The sequence below is a fragment of the Pipra filicauda genome, unplaced genomic scaffold (assembly GCF_003945595.2).
Source record: "Pipra filicauda isolate LSUMZ 115617 unplaced genomic scaffold, ASM394559v2 scaffold111_size4109106_pilon, whole genome shotgun sequence".
Classification (NCBI taxonomy): domain Eukaryota; kingdom Metazoa; phylum Chordata; class Aves; order Passeriformes; family Pipridae; genus Pipra; species Pipra filicauda.
The window spans coordinates 2,530,818-2,548,349 of NW_024103563.1; the positions used below are offsets into that span (position 1 = coordinate 2,530,818).

At 40.5% G+C, this 17,532-nt stretch overlaps 1 protein-coding gene across 2 annotated transcripts in view; it reads right to left on the reverse strand.

Annotated features, from left to right (window-relative positions):
- The window catches only part of UNC5C (unc-5 netrin receptor C), a 258,552-nt gene that overhangs the window by 24,097 nt on the left and 216,923 nt on the right, over positions 1 to 17,532 (reverse strand). Inside the window, exons 8-11 of one of the 2 annotated variants that reach the window (XM_027731746.2) lie at positions 10,397 to 10,453; positions 8,758 to 8,949; positions 7,196 to 7,540; positions 3,883 to 3,970 (exon numbers count right to left, since the gene is read on the reverse strand). In XM_027731746.2, the coding sequence (XP_027587547.1) occupies positions 3,883 to 3,970; positions 7,196 to 7,540; positions 8,758 to 8,949; positions 10,397 to 10,453 (682 nt within the window). The remainder of the gene's footprint in view (positions 1 to 3,882; positions 3,971 to 7,195; positions 7,541 to 8,757; positions 8,950 to 10,396; positions 10,454 to 17,532) is intronic. The other variant, XM_027731747.2, reaches the window with a different exon arrangement.

Here is a 17,532-nt window from a genome sequence, read left to right on the forward strand (position 1 = left end):
ACCTGACCCTTCTCTCTTTTTAGGTAGCTAATTTGGAATTTGCACATTTATGTATGTCTTCCATCAAGATCTTCAGGAGTGCTGCTTGCTCTGTTCTTCAAGGTTGTCACATTTTGTGGGCACAGCGACATCCACTCTCATTTGCAACACCTCCTGTGTGATGGATTATACAGAAGTGTCCTTCACAGTGTTGTATCTGTTTAGTGCAGTTCTTGCCTGTGATTAGAGTATGCAAGAGCAGCTCCACCTAAAGCTGTGCAAGCTCGGCAGGGGTTCACACAGGAACACAGGAACTGCCATATAAGATAAAACCAGTGGTCCATCAAGAGCCAGACCCCATCTAGCACTGACCACTGCCAGATGTTTCTGAAGGAAGCACACAGCTCCACTAATTTAGCTCACAGCTACATTTGTTTTTTAACCTGAGGCAGTAAAGAAAATATTGGAGGTTGGAGGTTTACACTCATGCTATTTAACCCTTAGTCATGTAAGACCTAGGCTCTTACAGATGCTCACGGGAACAGGCTCTTACCAGGTACCGGTCACCACAATGTGCTTATTTTACAGATGAAACCACGGCTCAAACAGGAACCCCTTCTTGCAAATCTCAAAGTTGGTCACACTTCCCCAGACTAAGGAAGCAAGCATCTGATCACCACTGAAAAAGCCACAGAGCTTCTAGACAGAAACCTGTCTGATAGCTGTGAAATATTCTCATGGGCTTGTCATTTTTTCAGTTACATACACATATATATATAAACACACACATATACATATATGTGTACAAACACCCATATATACATAGATATCCTTTTCCCTACTGTAGCCACTTCATAAAACACATGGATCATTTCATGAGGTCAACACACCAGCCAGGGATTGGAGCCCAGTAGCTGCTTGTCATCCATCCTGCCCCAAACAACAGGTAGAATGAGGGTGAGCTTGCAGGACAGAAGCAGGAATAACAACTTCCTGGAGTATCAGTCTAGTAAAAAAGAAAGCCCACTGTGCCACAAGTATGCTAACACACTTAGAGAAAACAACTGCCTCCAAGTGGTGTTTACTGCAAGCTACCAGAACTCCAATTCACTGCAGAAGGATAATGCTTTTACAGTGCTCACATGCTTTGATGAATATGAAATGGAATAAATAGAGTGTCTCAGAAAGCTCTCCTAACTAATTCACAAGGCAACAAAAAGAGTGACATTACTGGATCTTGAAGTCTCTCAAATTTCTGTACTATACCTTTCAGAGACTGGGGAAATATATTAAGAAAACAAAGGAAGGAAAAGAGAAGGGGGAATTTGCAGGAGTCTGAGAGATAACAGATTTTCTGTTTCAGCTTGACTGTTCAGAAGTAGTTGTGTAAGCTAAATCTTAAGTTGCTGGAAATCCATGATCTGTGATGGGGAACCTCTCTGCATTGGTTTCACCATGGTAGTGCTATGGAGACCACATTCTCACCTCAGTGGTAGCTGTAATATCAAAAACAAGACCCTGCCTTTACTTCTGATTATAACACCCATTTTATAATTTCCTATGTGTCCCCTCCCAAACTACATCAACACATAACAGGACTTTTCAACCTGTACACATTTACAGTGTGCTCATGAAAATAAATACAGGGTCTCACAGGGTTTGTTGAACACACTGCTGTTACCGCTTGGCCACAAAAGCGAATGTCTGCAGCTAGTCCTTATTGGGGACTATCACTCTCTGCTAGAGCAGTGTAAGACTGCAGTAGCAGATTTAAAAAATAATTATACCACACAGTAACTTGTGGTACCCATATGACTCCAATTATATGAAGCAACATCTGTGGCCCATGTAGTCAGAAAAAGCAGCTTTGACTGAGCTGCAGCTCTGCTACATCAAGTAAAGCATTTAGTAACAGGTCCTGCAGCAGGAGACAGATACAGCTGGGTGCCACCCACCCATTCCTGCTCCTTGGCACCTGGGAAAAAGGAGCAGGTAACATGGGAAGATGCTACAGTTCTGTCACGTTTAAGCCCTTTTTAGTGAATATTCCATTCTGAGTGATCTAGACAACACCTGATGAGCTCCATTTTACGTGTCCTAGAAAAAGCCGGTTCCAAGAGTAGGAAAAGCTTGGTATGCTTGTGGGCAGCTAAAAAACTGCCACAAACCAAATAAGCAGCTGGAGTCGGTGCACCCAGAAAGTGATACCACCACAACATGATGAGGCCCTGCTGCCCCACGGCCAAGGCAGCCTGCTCTCTGCTCTCCTCTCCTTGGGAAAGAAACCACTTCTAAAGTCTTCATTGTAAGTGAGGACTCACACCTTTTTGTTCACTTCTGCAGGTGTACTTTGGCATACTTGCTCAGTTTGGCAGGCAGAACCTCTCCAACCATGCTTTTCCCAATACAGGTTAACCTATCCTTCTATTCCCTGTGTGACTTGCTGAGTAACAGCTATCACAAAGCATGCAGAGAAGGCTTTATGATCCTTGAGGAAAATAAATTAGACTAGCATGTGACATTAGTTGTCCACAGCTGCATGAATAAGGAAACAGGGATTCCCTCCATAACTGGCTAGAAAGGAAATAATTGCACATATAGCTCCTTATAGGAATGAAATATTTTTTAAAAATTTTGTTTGTGTTTTTGTTTTTTAAGAATTGGGTATTTTAGAAAGGGAAATTTAGAGGCAAGTTGAATAACAGGGGATGCCATCTGATTTTAATTTTTTTTTCCTTCTTCAGAAAAGAGTCTTTTTCAATACTGCTTGTCAATGTCTTTAAAACACAGCCAAAAGTAATAGGAATAGAATCAATACTAGCTCTGAACAGAGACATTTTTCTGTAGCTGCAATTAGCTATTTTCAAAGAGCACGCGATGAATAATGTATGCAAAAGGGTGGGTGGGAGGATTGCTTAATTTTTCTTTAAGCAGATTATTTTAGCTTGAGTGAAAGACTACCAAGCTAAAGAATAGTGTTCAATATCACACACTGTATAAACAGCTGCGGCTTAGCACATAATAAAAGCTATTAAGAGGCTGAGCCAAAAAACATATCTAGCTATGAGGAAGAGAAAGAGGCAAAGTACCGTGTAATGACAGCCTTAGTTTCACATTTGCCATTCAGCCTTTGTGCAGGAGTCCATTCTGCAGCCTAAGATCTCACCTTTCTCTTCATTAGGGTTTTCTAAATGGCTTCAGATGGTATTTTGGCCTTTTTATTACAAGTCTTTTTTTTTTTATGTCAGGGCTGCCAGATCATGCAGGAGATATTAAGATCTAGAATATGAACTGGCTACACATGCAGATAACAGGTGACAACAACAGGGGTCATCCCAGCATTGGCTCTGGGTGGCCCTTGGTGTGCGTTGTCTGGGGCTAAGCAGCAAGGAGGTGGAGGACACCAAAACCTTTGGCTCCATCTCCTCACTGCATGACTAGCCAAGCCCATGAAGGGTAAAATAAAAATTCACCTTCACTCTAATAGGAGAGGAGATTTTCCAAGTCAGGTGCTTAGGCACCTGTCCCCTTTGCTGAGCTGATTTGTCACCTTGCTCCACTGCTCCCTTCTCCTTTGCAGCACTGGTCTTTATCAAGAGGTTACCTCACACCTTTTCTGCTGCACCAAACTCATGCTGGCACATTTTCCTCTCCACTGTGATTCAGCATCCCCCCAGACTGAGGGCTTGCTGCAGAGTACAACTCTCGGTTATAAAAGCAAAAGTCTGAGCTGGTTTCATGGCAAAGTTTATCCTTGGCTTTGCTTGCATTTAACTCCAAGTCAGCAAACAGCTTCAACGCAGTAGGCTTTGCATAAGCATATGGTCTTTAGTTACTGCAGGTCTTTAGTTACTACATTTTCCCCTTCTGTTAATGCACAAGAAAATAAAGGCAGTTTTTTACCTCATGTTCTCCTTTCTGTGAACTGTCAGATACATTTCATAGACTCTCCCTTGTGGAACGGCCCCTGCTGGGATCAGCAAGCTTACTCCTGCAGAACAGAAGAGACACAAAGGTAAAAATGGAGAAAAAAGGGCAAGTGGGTCTGTGAAGAGGAGTGACAGGAGAGGTAGAAGATGAAGCCTGAAATGCCAGATTTTCAGCCAACCTAACCAGCAGACTCTAAATGATTTCAGCAACTTGGGAGAAAAAGTATCTACTGTAACCCTGGTGTCTCCAGCATCCAGCTGCCTGTTCTCACTCCCCTTTGCATCCGCATGGAAACAAAGGAGTGGAGAAGAGGATTTTCTTCCCTTTTATTTTATTTAAAGAGCAGACAGATGGCTACGCTGTTGCTTACCTTGTAAAGTGATGGAAAAACAAACAACTCTGACTAAAATTTCCAACAGCTGTAATGGGACAGACATCTCTCCCTAGGCAATTCTTACTTAATTAAAATCAGGAAAGAAAAGCAGTGGAGTACTGTCCCAGGAAACAACAAGAACTAGTTGTTTCCTGAAAGATGGCTTCTTGTGCCTAGCATCCTGTCTTTTACTGTGCTCAGCTCCAAGAGTACCTTGGAGACAAAACTGGATTTCTTGGCACTGTTAATGTGCCTAGTCCCGTAAAGTGGCTCAAAACTGGGGTATCCGGCCTTGAAAAAAATGTGGGCAAATACGCTCATTGCCCTTTTCAGTAATGATTTGCTGCACACTTGATTAAAAAACACTGCTCTTACATTACTACCATTGCAGAAATGTCTTGTCACTACACAACAAACATAGCCCACCAACCAGCTATTTCACTCTTCTGGACACATCTCAGCCTGCTGTCTTTGCAGATGTGGATTAGCTGGACATCAGCGGCAAGGATTTGAATACAGTTATTACTACATAGCTGAAAACAAATCTACGGGCAGATTATTTATACATATTTACACAGGAGAGTCTTTATAGACCCCTTGCACAGCCCTGTCTCTTTTCTTCAGCATACGTGGTTTGGTTATGCTGAAGACCTCCCACGTGTTGGTGTACAGGTGCTCAGTCCCATACCTGGTTTTGAAGGGGAGGGATTAGCTAGGAAAACAGTTTCCACAAATGTCTTCTGGTATTTGTTTGTTTACAGGCCTGTTACAACCTAATCTGTGCACGTTCGTAGTTATAACAGTGTAGGCGTAGTGCAAGTGAAGGGCTTTGATCACGCCACAAGGAGGATATACGTACATCTAGAAGCGGCACAGAGGCATACATGGTAGCAGTAGATGGATTGTTTTATTTTACAAAATCATAACTTTAATCATTTTGAAGGGATTACAGCATTGAACATTTTTTGTTCACAAATTGATATTAATATATGTGAATTAAATGTGTCTAATAGACTTTGCTGATAATGTGCACCACCATGGCATAAGAAACCTGAGTATTAATATCAACCTTCAGCTGCTACTTAGAAAAATGTGAAATCCAAGACTGTATAGCACAAATTTTCAACATTGCTCAGCAGTCAGCACCAGATTTATTGAAGTAGTTCAGCTTTCACCTAAATTTAAGAGATATTTTTTCCTGCTATTCCACAGTAGCTCAGAGAGGAGGGCCATGGCTCCAACTACTTTTGACTGCTTCTTGGGCTATGTGTGACTGCATCCTGGAAGAACAAAACCACCTAGGTCCTCGGCCACCTAGGCATTTTGCTTTCTCCATTACATCAACAAATAAGAAATGATCCAGCAAAGGAGCAGGAGACAAGGCACTATCTCCTTGCTCAGGGTACTTGCCGTAAAATGGTCAAGCTGTGAGCTGTGGTCTCACGTGTGCTGTGGTCCTACCTGAATTCAGAGAAATTGGGCAGGGGTATTCCTGACTGCTGTGCTGCCTGCATATCCCCCCACCCAACACTGTATGCATGTGACTTATCCTCACTTCAAATGTTAATGCTGCTCTTTGGTATCATACTAAACCCACTGGAACATCCAGGTGCTGAACTTCCTTTGAACATCAATGCTTCATTTAGGAACAAAACAGCATTGTGGCTCTGGTTAAAAAGATCTGTCTGCAAGAGTTGAGCTCTCCCAAGGCTGCCCAACAGCTCCCTGGATGCTCTGAAACTGCTTACCAGTGCCAAGGTGGTCTGAAGGGGCCCAGAAGCCCAGCTTCATTCCATTTGACAAAGACTGAGCAGCGCTTTGCAATTACATTAACAGGCCCTCAATGCTCAGTCTCTCCATTTCCTAGTTGTAAAGGAAGTCAACAATACATACAACAAGGAGAGAAATATGGAAAAGACACTCTTGGGTTTTATTTTCCTTGGGTATATAATGTGTGCAGGTAAAAAGCCTACTACTTCCAAAAATAGTATTCTGCTGTCAATTACACATAGTCTTCAATGAATTGGAAGTGGAACAACTGACTTGTTTTTAAATTATTTTGTCCTTTTTCATGTGTGATGGCAAAATAGAGGCTTACTGTATTGAGGTCCCTTTTCTAGGACTGCAGGAAAGGAAAAGGTGATGCTGAATTTCATTTCACACAATGAAGGTCTGAGGCCTTGCATGTCTCAGAAAGTAGCTAAGAGCCCTGTTTAGAATCACAGAATGATTTAGGTTGGAAAAGACCTCTAAGATCATCAAGTCCAACCATTAACCTAGCAACACCACGTTCACCACTAGATCATGTCCTTAACTGTTACTTGGGAGAAGAGACTGACTCCCATCTTGTTACAGCCTCCTTTCAGGTGGTTATAGAAAGTGATAAGGTCCCCTCTCAGTCTCCTTTTTTCCAGGCTAAACAACCCCAGCTGCCTCAGCTGCTACTCCCAAGACTTGTGCTCTTGTAGTGAGGGGCCCAAAACTGAACACAGTATTTGAGCTGTGGTCTTTGTGGTACAACGGAATGATCACTTCCCTAGTCCTGCTGGGCCCACTATTTCTGATCCAAGCCAGGATGCCATTGGCCTTCTTGGCCACCTGGGCACACTGCTGGTTCATGTTTAGCTGACTGTCGACCAGCACACCCAGGTTCTTTTCCGCTAGGCAGCTCTACAGCCACTCTTCCTCAAGCCTATAGTGTTTAAAAGGTGGTCAGGACTTTGGGTAGAAAATATTTGAAGCCCTTTGGTAGAAGCAAAAGAAGGGGAAAAAAGCACCATCGGGTTGTTTTGATCAAAGAAAAGGCAGAGTCCCAGGTGTGGACTTTTGTCTCACACATAAAAAATCATCATGCTAACTCCACTTAAACCCACAGAACAACTGTACCTTTAAGCCAACATGGCTAGCACTTACCTGAATTGGGAATTACTAGGTGACCTCCTAAGGAGTTGAAGGTCCCAAATGCAGTGCACGATGGGTCAGTTTGCCGAGCAAGGCTCTGGTTCTTCATATTCAGGGTCTCATTCTCCAGAAGAGACTGTGTAATCTGTGGGGACAGCTTGGAGGAGAAGTCAGAAAGGTCATCCTGGGGAGTGACTGCACCAGAGGTATTATAAACCTTGATCTTCAAGTTAGGGAGCGGGTCCAGGATTGGAGAATTGGTCATTGGGATTTTATCAGAGACATCATGCAAGGCGTAAACAGGACCCCTGTACATGGCTGCAGCAGAAGTGAGGTCTGGTGGCACTGCCAGGAGGTCTGCAAAGGAAATGAGAAGGAAGAACCATATTACTTCTATTCTGATGACACTGTTCTGAGGAACAATTTGGGTTTGCATTCTGCATTTTGCCTTTTATTCCAAAGGTTCAGATACTCAAAGTCCCTGACCTGCATCTCCATTTCCATGCATCCTTCCAGCAAACTCCCAGGGGTTGTATTGCCATAGCTGCTATGGAATCCAATTGTCATACAAAATTACAGCATGTTTCTGCTATGAAGATTTTTCACTGGGATTATTTTTCCAGGGCGTACTAAGATTTCAAATACGACATGCTTAGCATCAGGGCAAGATGTTTTCCTCATCTAGTAGATCTAGTTTTTAACTAATATACCCTTCCTAAATGCTATGTAACATTTTATCTAACTGGTCTAATGACAGCATTCCTGAAATAAAAGACACAACAGGCCTACGAAGCCATCATGTCCACAACTCACTGCAGTGAGGGATTAGTACCTGCATTACATTTTTTTTGAGATTCATATTAAAAGTTTCTCCAGCAAAGAAAACAACACTTCTGCTAATCTTCCACATGACAACTCTCTTGTCATCTTAACTCTTACTTTGATTTATTCTTCTGGAGCAGATATGGGCAAAAAAGAGGAACTCTTCAGACTAAATACGGGTCTTGAAAAAGGCAGCACTACCTTTCGAGTGTTTTTTTATGGCCAGTGAAGTGTGGAAATAATAAAGCTGTTATGCATCAGTGATAAAAATGCTCATTATTAAATGATGTTCTACCACAACTTTTTCTACATTGTCTATTGAAATGCACAGTCCTTCTCAAACTACTACTTATACCTGTGGAAACAGAGCACAGGAAAAAAGGCTATTAGAGAAATAAAGGGGAGGAAGATGTGCTACAATTACTGTATTATCACTCTTGTTTCTATCAGAGCTTTGCCTTTGATTTAAATTTGAGCTGGACCTCCATTCCCATAAATGTTTCTGTGTTTCACTCTCACATTCATTTCTCTCTTCAGAAGTTAAATATCCCTGCTTTATACTCTTGAACACATCTGAAAAATGCCAACAGGGGTTTTGAGCACTTGACTATCAGAAACAAATGAATATGGATCTTTCTCCCTTTTATCAAGTGTCAACAAGCATCCAGTGAGTATCATTCATGCAGCCCAAGAGAACACAACCTTATAGTACCTCCCTGAATTGGTCAAAATGCAGTGAAATGAAAACTAACCTTGCCTTGCAGCCTTGATGTTAACAGGCTGAAATCCCCCATTTAGAGCTGAGGAGTCAATGATATCTGACTCAAAGTCACGATGGTTCTTGCGATAGACAAACAGGGCCACAGCCACGGAAATAGCCAGGCACACGATCACGGCTATGACGATCCCGACGTAGAGAGCAACATCATCCGAGTCAGGAGCAGCTAGAGGGAGAGAGGTCAGGAACCTTGATGAAATGTGTGCTCCTCACAAGGACTTTCAAGAAAACACAGTTTTATTACTCTTGTTTCCTGCAGATATTTACTACCTTTTTTAGAGGATAATTTAAAATCCATTTCCAAGATCATATAACAGGTGTATGCTCTTTCGGTGGAAAACAATCTTTGATTTCTCTCTAACCTGTGTTCTAACTCTTTCCCTATCTACTTGTTCATCTGTCTAGTACTCAGGGTGTGAACTACTCAGCACAACACATGTTACAGACTTAGTCTCATGAACCAAATTCACCCTATGAAGTAAGATGGTATGTCTTAGTGACATAGTGTCATAATACTGGTATTTAGAAGTTTATCTGATAACAAACCATATTGTGCATTTTTAGACTTCAGAAGCTTTATATTTTACTTTAAAAAAATAAAAGAACCCAAAATTTCCATTTCCTATGGAATACCTGTAATATCACTATCTTTGAGTTTGTTTTTTTTTAATTGTAATTTGTCATTTAATTGTAATTTTAAAGGTCATTTGCCTTTAAAAAAATAGACTAGTAAAGCAGAGAATCAAACACTGAATTCTCATCATCAGCATTAACACATACATATTCGGATAAAAGCAGAAGCAGGCAAAAGAAAGAATGTGGTAATTTACCAAAAGGAACCCAGATTTATTTGACCTGTCTTGTGAGAAAATGGCTATGATATTTCTACTAGCTGCTTATACCGTACCATCAGCACCAATTCCAAGCTAATCTCTAGCATCATTATCCACCAGACATTTTTTTCTAAAAGGTCTGAATATGTGATCAAAATTTGATGTGTTTCTACACAGTGAAGAATCCCAGTTTTAGAAATAGCCTAATGAAAAAACGAAGTGCAAAAACAAATCAGACTTTTTAGTACCCCATTTTTGTTAGTTTGAAACATGTGAAATCACTTTTATTTTATTTCTTCTAGCCATTTAAGCCAAGTTGCCCTCCAGATGAAAAGGTGAGAGCTGGCAGATGTAGAAAGGGAGTGATCAATCTCTGTAAGCTCCTGGCTATCAGACCTCCAATTTACCAAATTTGAAGCATCCCATTTTTAACCCAGCAGTTCAGGAAGCAGATATCTAAGTTCTGGTTCAAAGAAAAGTTACCCTTCCACCACATTTCTTCCATTTGCTAAGGAAATTTTAATGAGAAGATGGTTCATTCTCTACAGTTTCAGTCTCTGAGGCAGCATCTTCTCCCATTTCCCTCATGTCCTTATCATTCTGTGCCAACCTGCAGACAGCAAAATACTGTGACTGCTGTCAAGCAAGCAGCATGTCACTTACTCTGCTGAATAGGCCCCTCTTTGCCGAGTTACACAGAGCTGGCCTAACAGTAAAGCTTGACTCAAGGAACAGCATCAAATCAGCATCCAGGAACATAAAATCAAACAGTAAACTTACAAGAAAATCCATATTCATTCTGGGTTCTCTGTTCAGTTGAAATAGGATAAATGAAACCTTAAAAAGAAAGAAATTAAACAAAAATGGGAAGAAAATCAAATGAGGAGAACAAAAAAGTGAACCATGAAAAATAGTTTAATTAAAAAAAAAAAGGAAAAGAAACTGATGGCACTTTAAAATTCTGATACAGCACAGAATTATGATTTTGCATCCCCTCTCTCCTCCAGAGCCTTACTAAGAATTAATAAGCAGGCAGATTGAATTTCTAAGCCAAAATCAGTCTCGAGTCACTAACTTTGGAGTGCTTAAAGTCTTCCTTTTATTGAGCATAAACTCTAATGGATCTAATATATTTCAGACATCAAGGGTCATTAGCATATGGAAAGTCTTTTTATCCCTATCCCTGCCATATGCTTTAATTCCCAGGACATGCTCGGTGAGGCTCTAAACAGTTTTTATATTTAATTATAATAGCTTGCTGTTGATCTAATAGAGCTAAAGGAGACCTGTTGTCACCGGTCAGAGGTTAAATACCCATTTGCTGAGCAGAGTCTATGCACAAAGCTATCTCTCTGCATTTCCTTAAAATTACTTTATCCTGTCTTTAACACATGTTCAATAGGAATTCCTTAGGGAGCAAAGAATTTGTCAGCAAACGGTAAACTGAGTGGCTTTTCTTTGAAATTATTACAAAATCAATAAGGCCCCTGAGGTCGGAACATTACTTATTTGAAGTCTTTGCTAGCACCATATATTGACAAAATCATAACATAATTTACAGATGTATTTCTGAATGGATAAATAAGAGATATCATTTCTTTTGTCTATTGTTTCTTTTCTTCCTGCAGCCCTCACAGCACAGCAGGTTGTTAGTTCGCATATGAGTCCTGTGAACTCACTAAGCATCTCGCAGCTTCTTTCCATCCATATGGGAAACAAGTGAAATGCTCCTAGTCCCATGCTGCTGGAAAGGTAAAGGACAAATCCAAACTAAGCAAGGGAGTCACTGTCTGGGATGGGATTAGAGTCGGTGTAAGACAGAAGGTACCTCTCCTCCATTATCTCCCCTTCTGTTCTTTTAAAGGGAATTTCACCCCTTCCCCTTGGATCATGCTTGCAAGGAGCTCACACAGCTGGGGACTCCCTGCAGGTGAAACAAAACTGGAAAACGCACTCCTGGTGTGTGCCTAGCACACAGGACCACATTAAAGGCAGACTGGAGTAACAATCCCCAGCTCCCACAGCCACTGAGCTTGGGTGCTCAGCATCTGTTGTGCTCTACATATCTCTTGTTGCTTGGCTGCATTTTTTGCTAATGAAGACATAGTCTATCCCAATTGCAGGTATGGACATACCTCCCTTCAAAGTTTCCAGACATTAATTATCACATAAACGCTACCTTCACGGAAATACCAGAGCAAAACAGCTGGTTTTTGATGGTGGTTTTTTTATTGAGGTATCATGGGACAGAATATATTGCCTGTAATATCTATTTAAAACTTTATTTCACAGTAAGGATTCCAGCCTTACAATTGCTTTTAGGAATATGAAGTCTTCACATTAATTTCTTTGATTCTTTGAGGCAAGTTCACCTATGTGTACTCTCAACACGCATACACAATCTTTCATTAATAACTGCTCTTTACTTACTACTGGTGTACTTGAGGTATTGGCCATAAAAAGTCAGGTGAGTAACTTCTGAGGGCTTGAGTGAGTGCTCAGCAAGTCTGGGCATGAATTTACATTATTCATTATTAATTACTCCCCACTTGCTCCCCAGATGAAATTTCAGCTATAGACTTATGCTCAATATTTCCTTTGGTAAGATGTCTCTGGAGACCAAGAGACACGCAGCGGGAAATATAAGGCACAAGGACAAAGTGGAATTTAGGCTCTGAATATCTTTTTGCGTCATACTCAAATCCACTGGAAAAGTTGAGGATATCTCCCTGCACTTCATGTGCCCCAGCATGTTCATGGGGAAGCTGGCATGGGGCAGCACATGTCCTCTGGCTCTGCATCACCCATGGAGCTTCAGCTCACCTGTGCAGAGCTGAAAAGGAGAGGTTATTCTTCTCTCCTTTGCATTTCAGATAGTAAGTTTTGTGTTGTGCATCAACATTTGCAAGGTTGTGTGTCATTCCTGCCATGTCTGAAGTGATCCAGCAACTGAAACTCGACAGGCACAAAAGATGGCACCACCTGGATTAGCTGTGATGTTATTGAAAGCATTCTTTCCTCACAGGAAAACGGAAATTCAAATTCAAGTTTTTTCAGCAAAGTAAACAACTGTGGTCCTCAAATATTCTAAAAGAAATCTACCTCACCGCAACCTCTCCATAGACCCTGTTTGTCACAAATACATATTTGTGTCTTACAGGTTTGCACAGATTTTCTTACTGATAACTATGGAAAGCATCCTTGCAGCTACATAAGAGCGACACCAATTTCTTCCACAGAAATGTTTTGTGCATAAATTTACTGATGCATCTGTTGAAACAGAAGGAAGAGGTAAGGATTCTGCTTGCTGCGTTTATTAGCCTCACAAATTAACATGTAAAGTGATCTTGATTTTATTCTTCTACGTCTGCTGCAAGTTGAACCAAGCACCCAACTCCATCCAGCTGCTTCCATGCAAACAGCCTGGCTTGTACAAGTGTCTGCAAGGACACACTGTCAGCCCGAAATACGTGGTTTTTACACAGAAGGAAAGTATGGCAGAGGTGGAAAGGTTATGGGCTGCTAAGTGAGATGCCATATGTCTGAGTCATAGGCACATCAATTTTTTGTTGAGAGCCAGGAGTCCCAGTTGATCCATCCGGCTGTAAATCGATAGGTGGCCACTCGCGCAAGTCCTTGTCGGGGTGATGGCACTACACAAGCTATGCTGAGGCATATACAACCCTGTTTGCTCACAGAATGTGAGCAGACTCCCCTGGTTGAAGCTAGCAGAGACCTTACCTTGGGTTTCCAAGCTGGCAACCCCAGACACTTGCTGGCTTCAGACATCAGCTCCATCTTCACTTGTAAATTAAGCATACCTGTTGAAGATCCCTCAAACATGGCAACTACAGACTGACACTTGCAATTTTGGCAGGACTTTTTAGAAAAAAATTAGTTTTAAGCACTCCTTTGTCACTCTTCCAAAAGGGAGTGGGCATTGCAGTGGTAGTGGTAAGGGGAAGGCTTGCAGCAATGAGCAGGAGGTAATGGAGAGAATGCAGGCCTGTTGCCAGGATCCCAGCGAAAGAGCACAGGCTTTTCCTATAGAAAGTCAGCTGTCACACTGCTCCCTCTTGACTATGCCTTCAGACAATGAAAAAGGACATTTTCATCAGATAATGATACAAACCTGATGGGATTAGTAACTGAAATAATGAAGAATGACTTCCCTCCTCTCTTCAAAGTAATTGCAGTGAAAAGAGATCTTTTTCTTGTGCATTTTTTTCTTTTTTTCCCCTTTCTTGTATTAAGCACTGCTTGGCAAATACCTAAGGGACTTCTACCAGGATGATCAACATTTTTAATGACAAATTTAGAAAGGTGCTGGTGGGTTTGATTCTAGGAAGAGCCTGCTGAGGCTGCTGGCTCATACTCAGAACAGCTGGTTTCACAGTGAGCTACTTTCTTTGAGAAAAGTAATTTAAGCTTCTTCCTACAGTTCATTGGGAAATGTATATTTTCAAAGGCACTTCTACTATTTTGTTGTGTGACTTACTGTTGAATGAGTAAAATAGTAATAATCATACTTTATGCTTGCATAGTGCCTACTGTTTGAGGCTCTCAAAGTGGGAGGCTTACCAAAAGTGGGTATTTGTTTCCCTCATTGTACAAGTACCTCCCCTATCTGGAGAATCAGTGGGAGGCTCAGGTTAACACACCAAAATTGAACCACTGTAATTGCATGGTAAATGCATTCATTAAAAAGCCTTTAGTTAAGTTGATGTTTCTCCATGCATTCTACTTTATATTCCAATTTAGGTTTGAAAATACATTTATCGTTCCTGTGGAAGTGCTTCTGTTAAGTGTTAAAGGTGGGCTTTTTTTAACTAAATTAATTAAGCTGGCACAAATGCACAAATGTACAAATGCAGATGCATCATTACAAAGGTGCTTTATGTAGACATTGCCTATTTTCTTTCTAGAAAGCATGAGAAGAGCAATTTAAGCACCTTTATAATGATGCAACACACCGGGGAAAAGTGAAGAAGGGTGAATATGTCAGATTGTACTGGAAAAATAAACCAACCCAATGGTGGTATATAGAAAAGACTTCGGCAGCTTTTTATCAATTTAGTTTAACTCAATTTAAGCATCAGTTACACTTGGCACTGATTTGGGAAATTGTGACCATTTAACTAAGTAGACTGTGAAGCTCATCTAATTAGTTTGGTGCAGCTTGTGAAGGCAGATGATCCCCAAACACTGGAAGTCTAGCCTGAGCATTCTGGTCCCACATGTCTTGTTCTGGTGTCCTGGAAATACATGTGTGTCAGAGGCCACAGGAGACACAACAGTAGGTCTCTGTTGCTGAATGGCCCTGTGTGGATTTATTTGCTTTCAGGGTTAGCTTTGACAAACAAGCAGGCTGAGCCTTTCTATAGCAGGAGTTCATCTGCTGCAATTTTCTTTGGGAGGAGTGGATAAACATTCTCATAATAAACTCAACTTGGCAAGTTGAGGTAAAATAAAGCATTTGGGAAAAGAGAATCTCAGACCTATAAAAGATAGTTGTGCAGAAATTATCACACTGACTCCCTTTAGACTGACATTTCACAGAATGTCACCAAAGAGTCACCAAAACAACTTTTCTAAGCTCTTTTTCTTCCACTGGGGAAGAATCTTCTCCTCAGCATATTCATGGGCATATATACACACACACATGGTGCTCAGCCTGGGAACTCAGTATCATGACATGGGAATTCTGAAATCCCATGTTTGATATTACCTAGAAAGCCACGGGCATATAACTGCCTAGGCCTGCGAACGTGCATATTTTAAAGACAACTTTTATCCCTTAAGTATAGAATACTAGGTCATGGCTTCATGCAGAGGGAACTTTGTAACTGGATCCCTTTTTTGGTCCTTAATAGACTTTGCTAGCTTTCTAGTCATGCTGAATTTGTATTAATGGATATCAACTTTGAAGTGAATTGATCAGATTATGAAAAGGTTTTACCCTGTTGCTTGCAGAAAATAAAATATTCACATAAGAGACAAAGAAAAAATCCCAGTTTTTAATCTGTATTTTCCCTATCTATTTTTCTTCTCTTCAGCAGCTATCTAGGCAAGACAGTGAAGTAGCTGAAGACGATCTTTCTGGGCACTTATTTACTAGGGCTTATACAATTTGGGTCATATTTTCAAAGATATTTACAATTATGCTGCAAAGAAATAGTTTTATACCATTAGCTGAGGTAATAGTTAATGATACATAGTTTGAGACTGTATCAAGACCAGAGAGAACTGGAGACATGCACTTTCAGTTAATAAAGTGAAGAGTGCATATAGCATACCATAAATGCTAGTTTCTTCAAAAAATCATTTTTTTTATCTGGCACCACTTGCTTCTAATCTATAAACTCTCTCTACCCTCTCTGTAGTAGTTTCAGAAACAGTTGAGGTCACGTAATTCCATGGCCTTTCTGAAAGCCTAGCCACATGACATGTCTCAGTAACATCCTGTTGCAAAGAACTCAACAGGTTGAGAATAATACGTTGTTACAGCACTTTCCTCCCCCTTTTGGCTCCAAAGTCAATGCTCTTAAATCACCTATGAGAAAAGAAGAAGGCACAAAGGCATTCAACTGCTGCCTTTCTCTGCTTTGATGGGTTTATCCAGTGTAGCAACACTGAAGTAGGAATAAGCTCTTGCTGGCAACAGGCTCTGAATCACAGAGCTATGACAGACAGATAAACAGAGACTAATTCTCACATGTAGATGCCTAAAATTTGAAGAAACCTATTCTTAGAGCATTTAAAGTGTGGTGTATACATTGTGACATGAGAGTTTACTAAAACAATCCTTTGTTTTGCTGTGATATCTATACATCAGATGAATTCCAGTATTTAATAACTCAAAGCCATCAAGCTGGTAATTTTTTCCATATCAGTCCCAAATAACATGCACCCAATTGCTTCTGTTCTTAATTCCCAAGATGATGTCTTCTTTCAGCATTAATTCAATTAGCCTCCTCTTTTGCCTAGCTCCAGTAGCTCAGAATTTTATTTAAAATATTTGGATTTTGCTGAAATTCTCTATAATCAGTCTCAATATCAGAAATTATCCTGAGAAGTTTGAATAACATTGGGTTAAGGATCCTAATAATTTTTTTGTTGTTGATTTTTTAGTTCAATCGAACTCAATGAGCTAAAAAAAAAAAAAAGTATATATTAGTATTTACAAATTCCAGATTCTAGGAATTCACCTTATCTCCCTTTTCCTTTAAAATGCCATTCTTAATTCAAAGTCAGCCCAATTTCAGACTTTTTTGCATTCATGAGAACAGACATTCATCAATTCTACATTCTGAATTCCACTATAAAGAGAGGGTTTTGAAACAAAGAAGAAAAAAAGTCATATGCCCATGCAGTGTTTGCAGTGCTGTGGCTGTGACCTTGCACTAATAATCCTGTTTCCATCTTCTGTCTCCTTCTGTCTTACCTCATTCACCATCACCTCTCAGCAATCACAGCTATCACCAGCTTGCTTAAATTTCTTCACTATTTTTAAAGGAAATTATAGATGATCAATACAGTGTGCAAAGACCCAAAGCTTTCAAAAAAGACTTTCAAGGGCTTTCAAAATGTTCATTCAGATGCATTGCAATGCTATAGGTTTCCACCAAGTCCATCTATGATGGACAAACAGCCACATATTTCCATCTTAGGAAAAGGAATTTAGGGATTTAACTTGACATTCAGGAGTTTTAAACCGCTTTGTGCAAGTTCCACTGTCCAGAGGCTGCACATGCTTCCAGTACTGTTTTCTATAAGGGAGCAGAGTTAATGGTACAAGAGCAACCTTAGAGTAAACCCCATATTCTGACTGCTTAGTGCCAAGGCTTCATGTTCACTTAACATGTTGCTAATGCAGATTTACCATAGGAGAAATATTAACAATAATATATGACTTG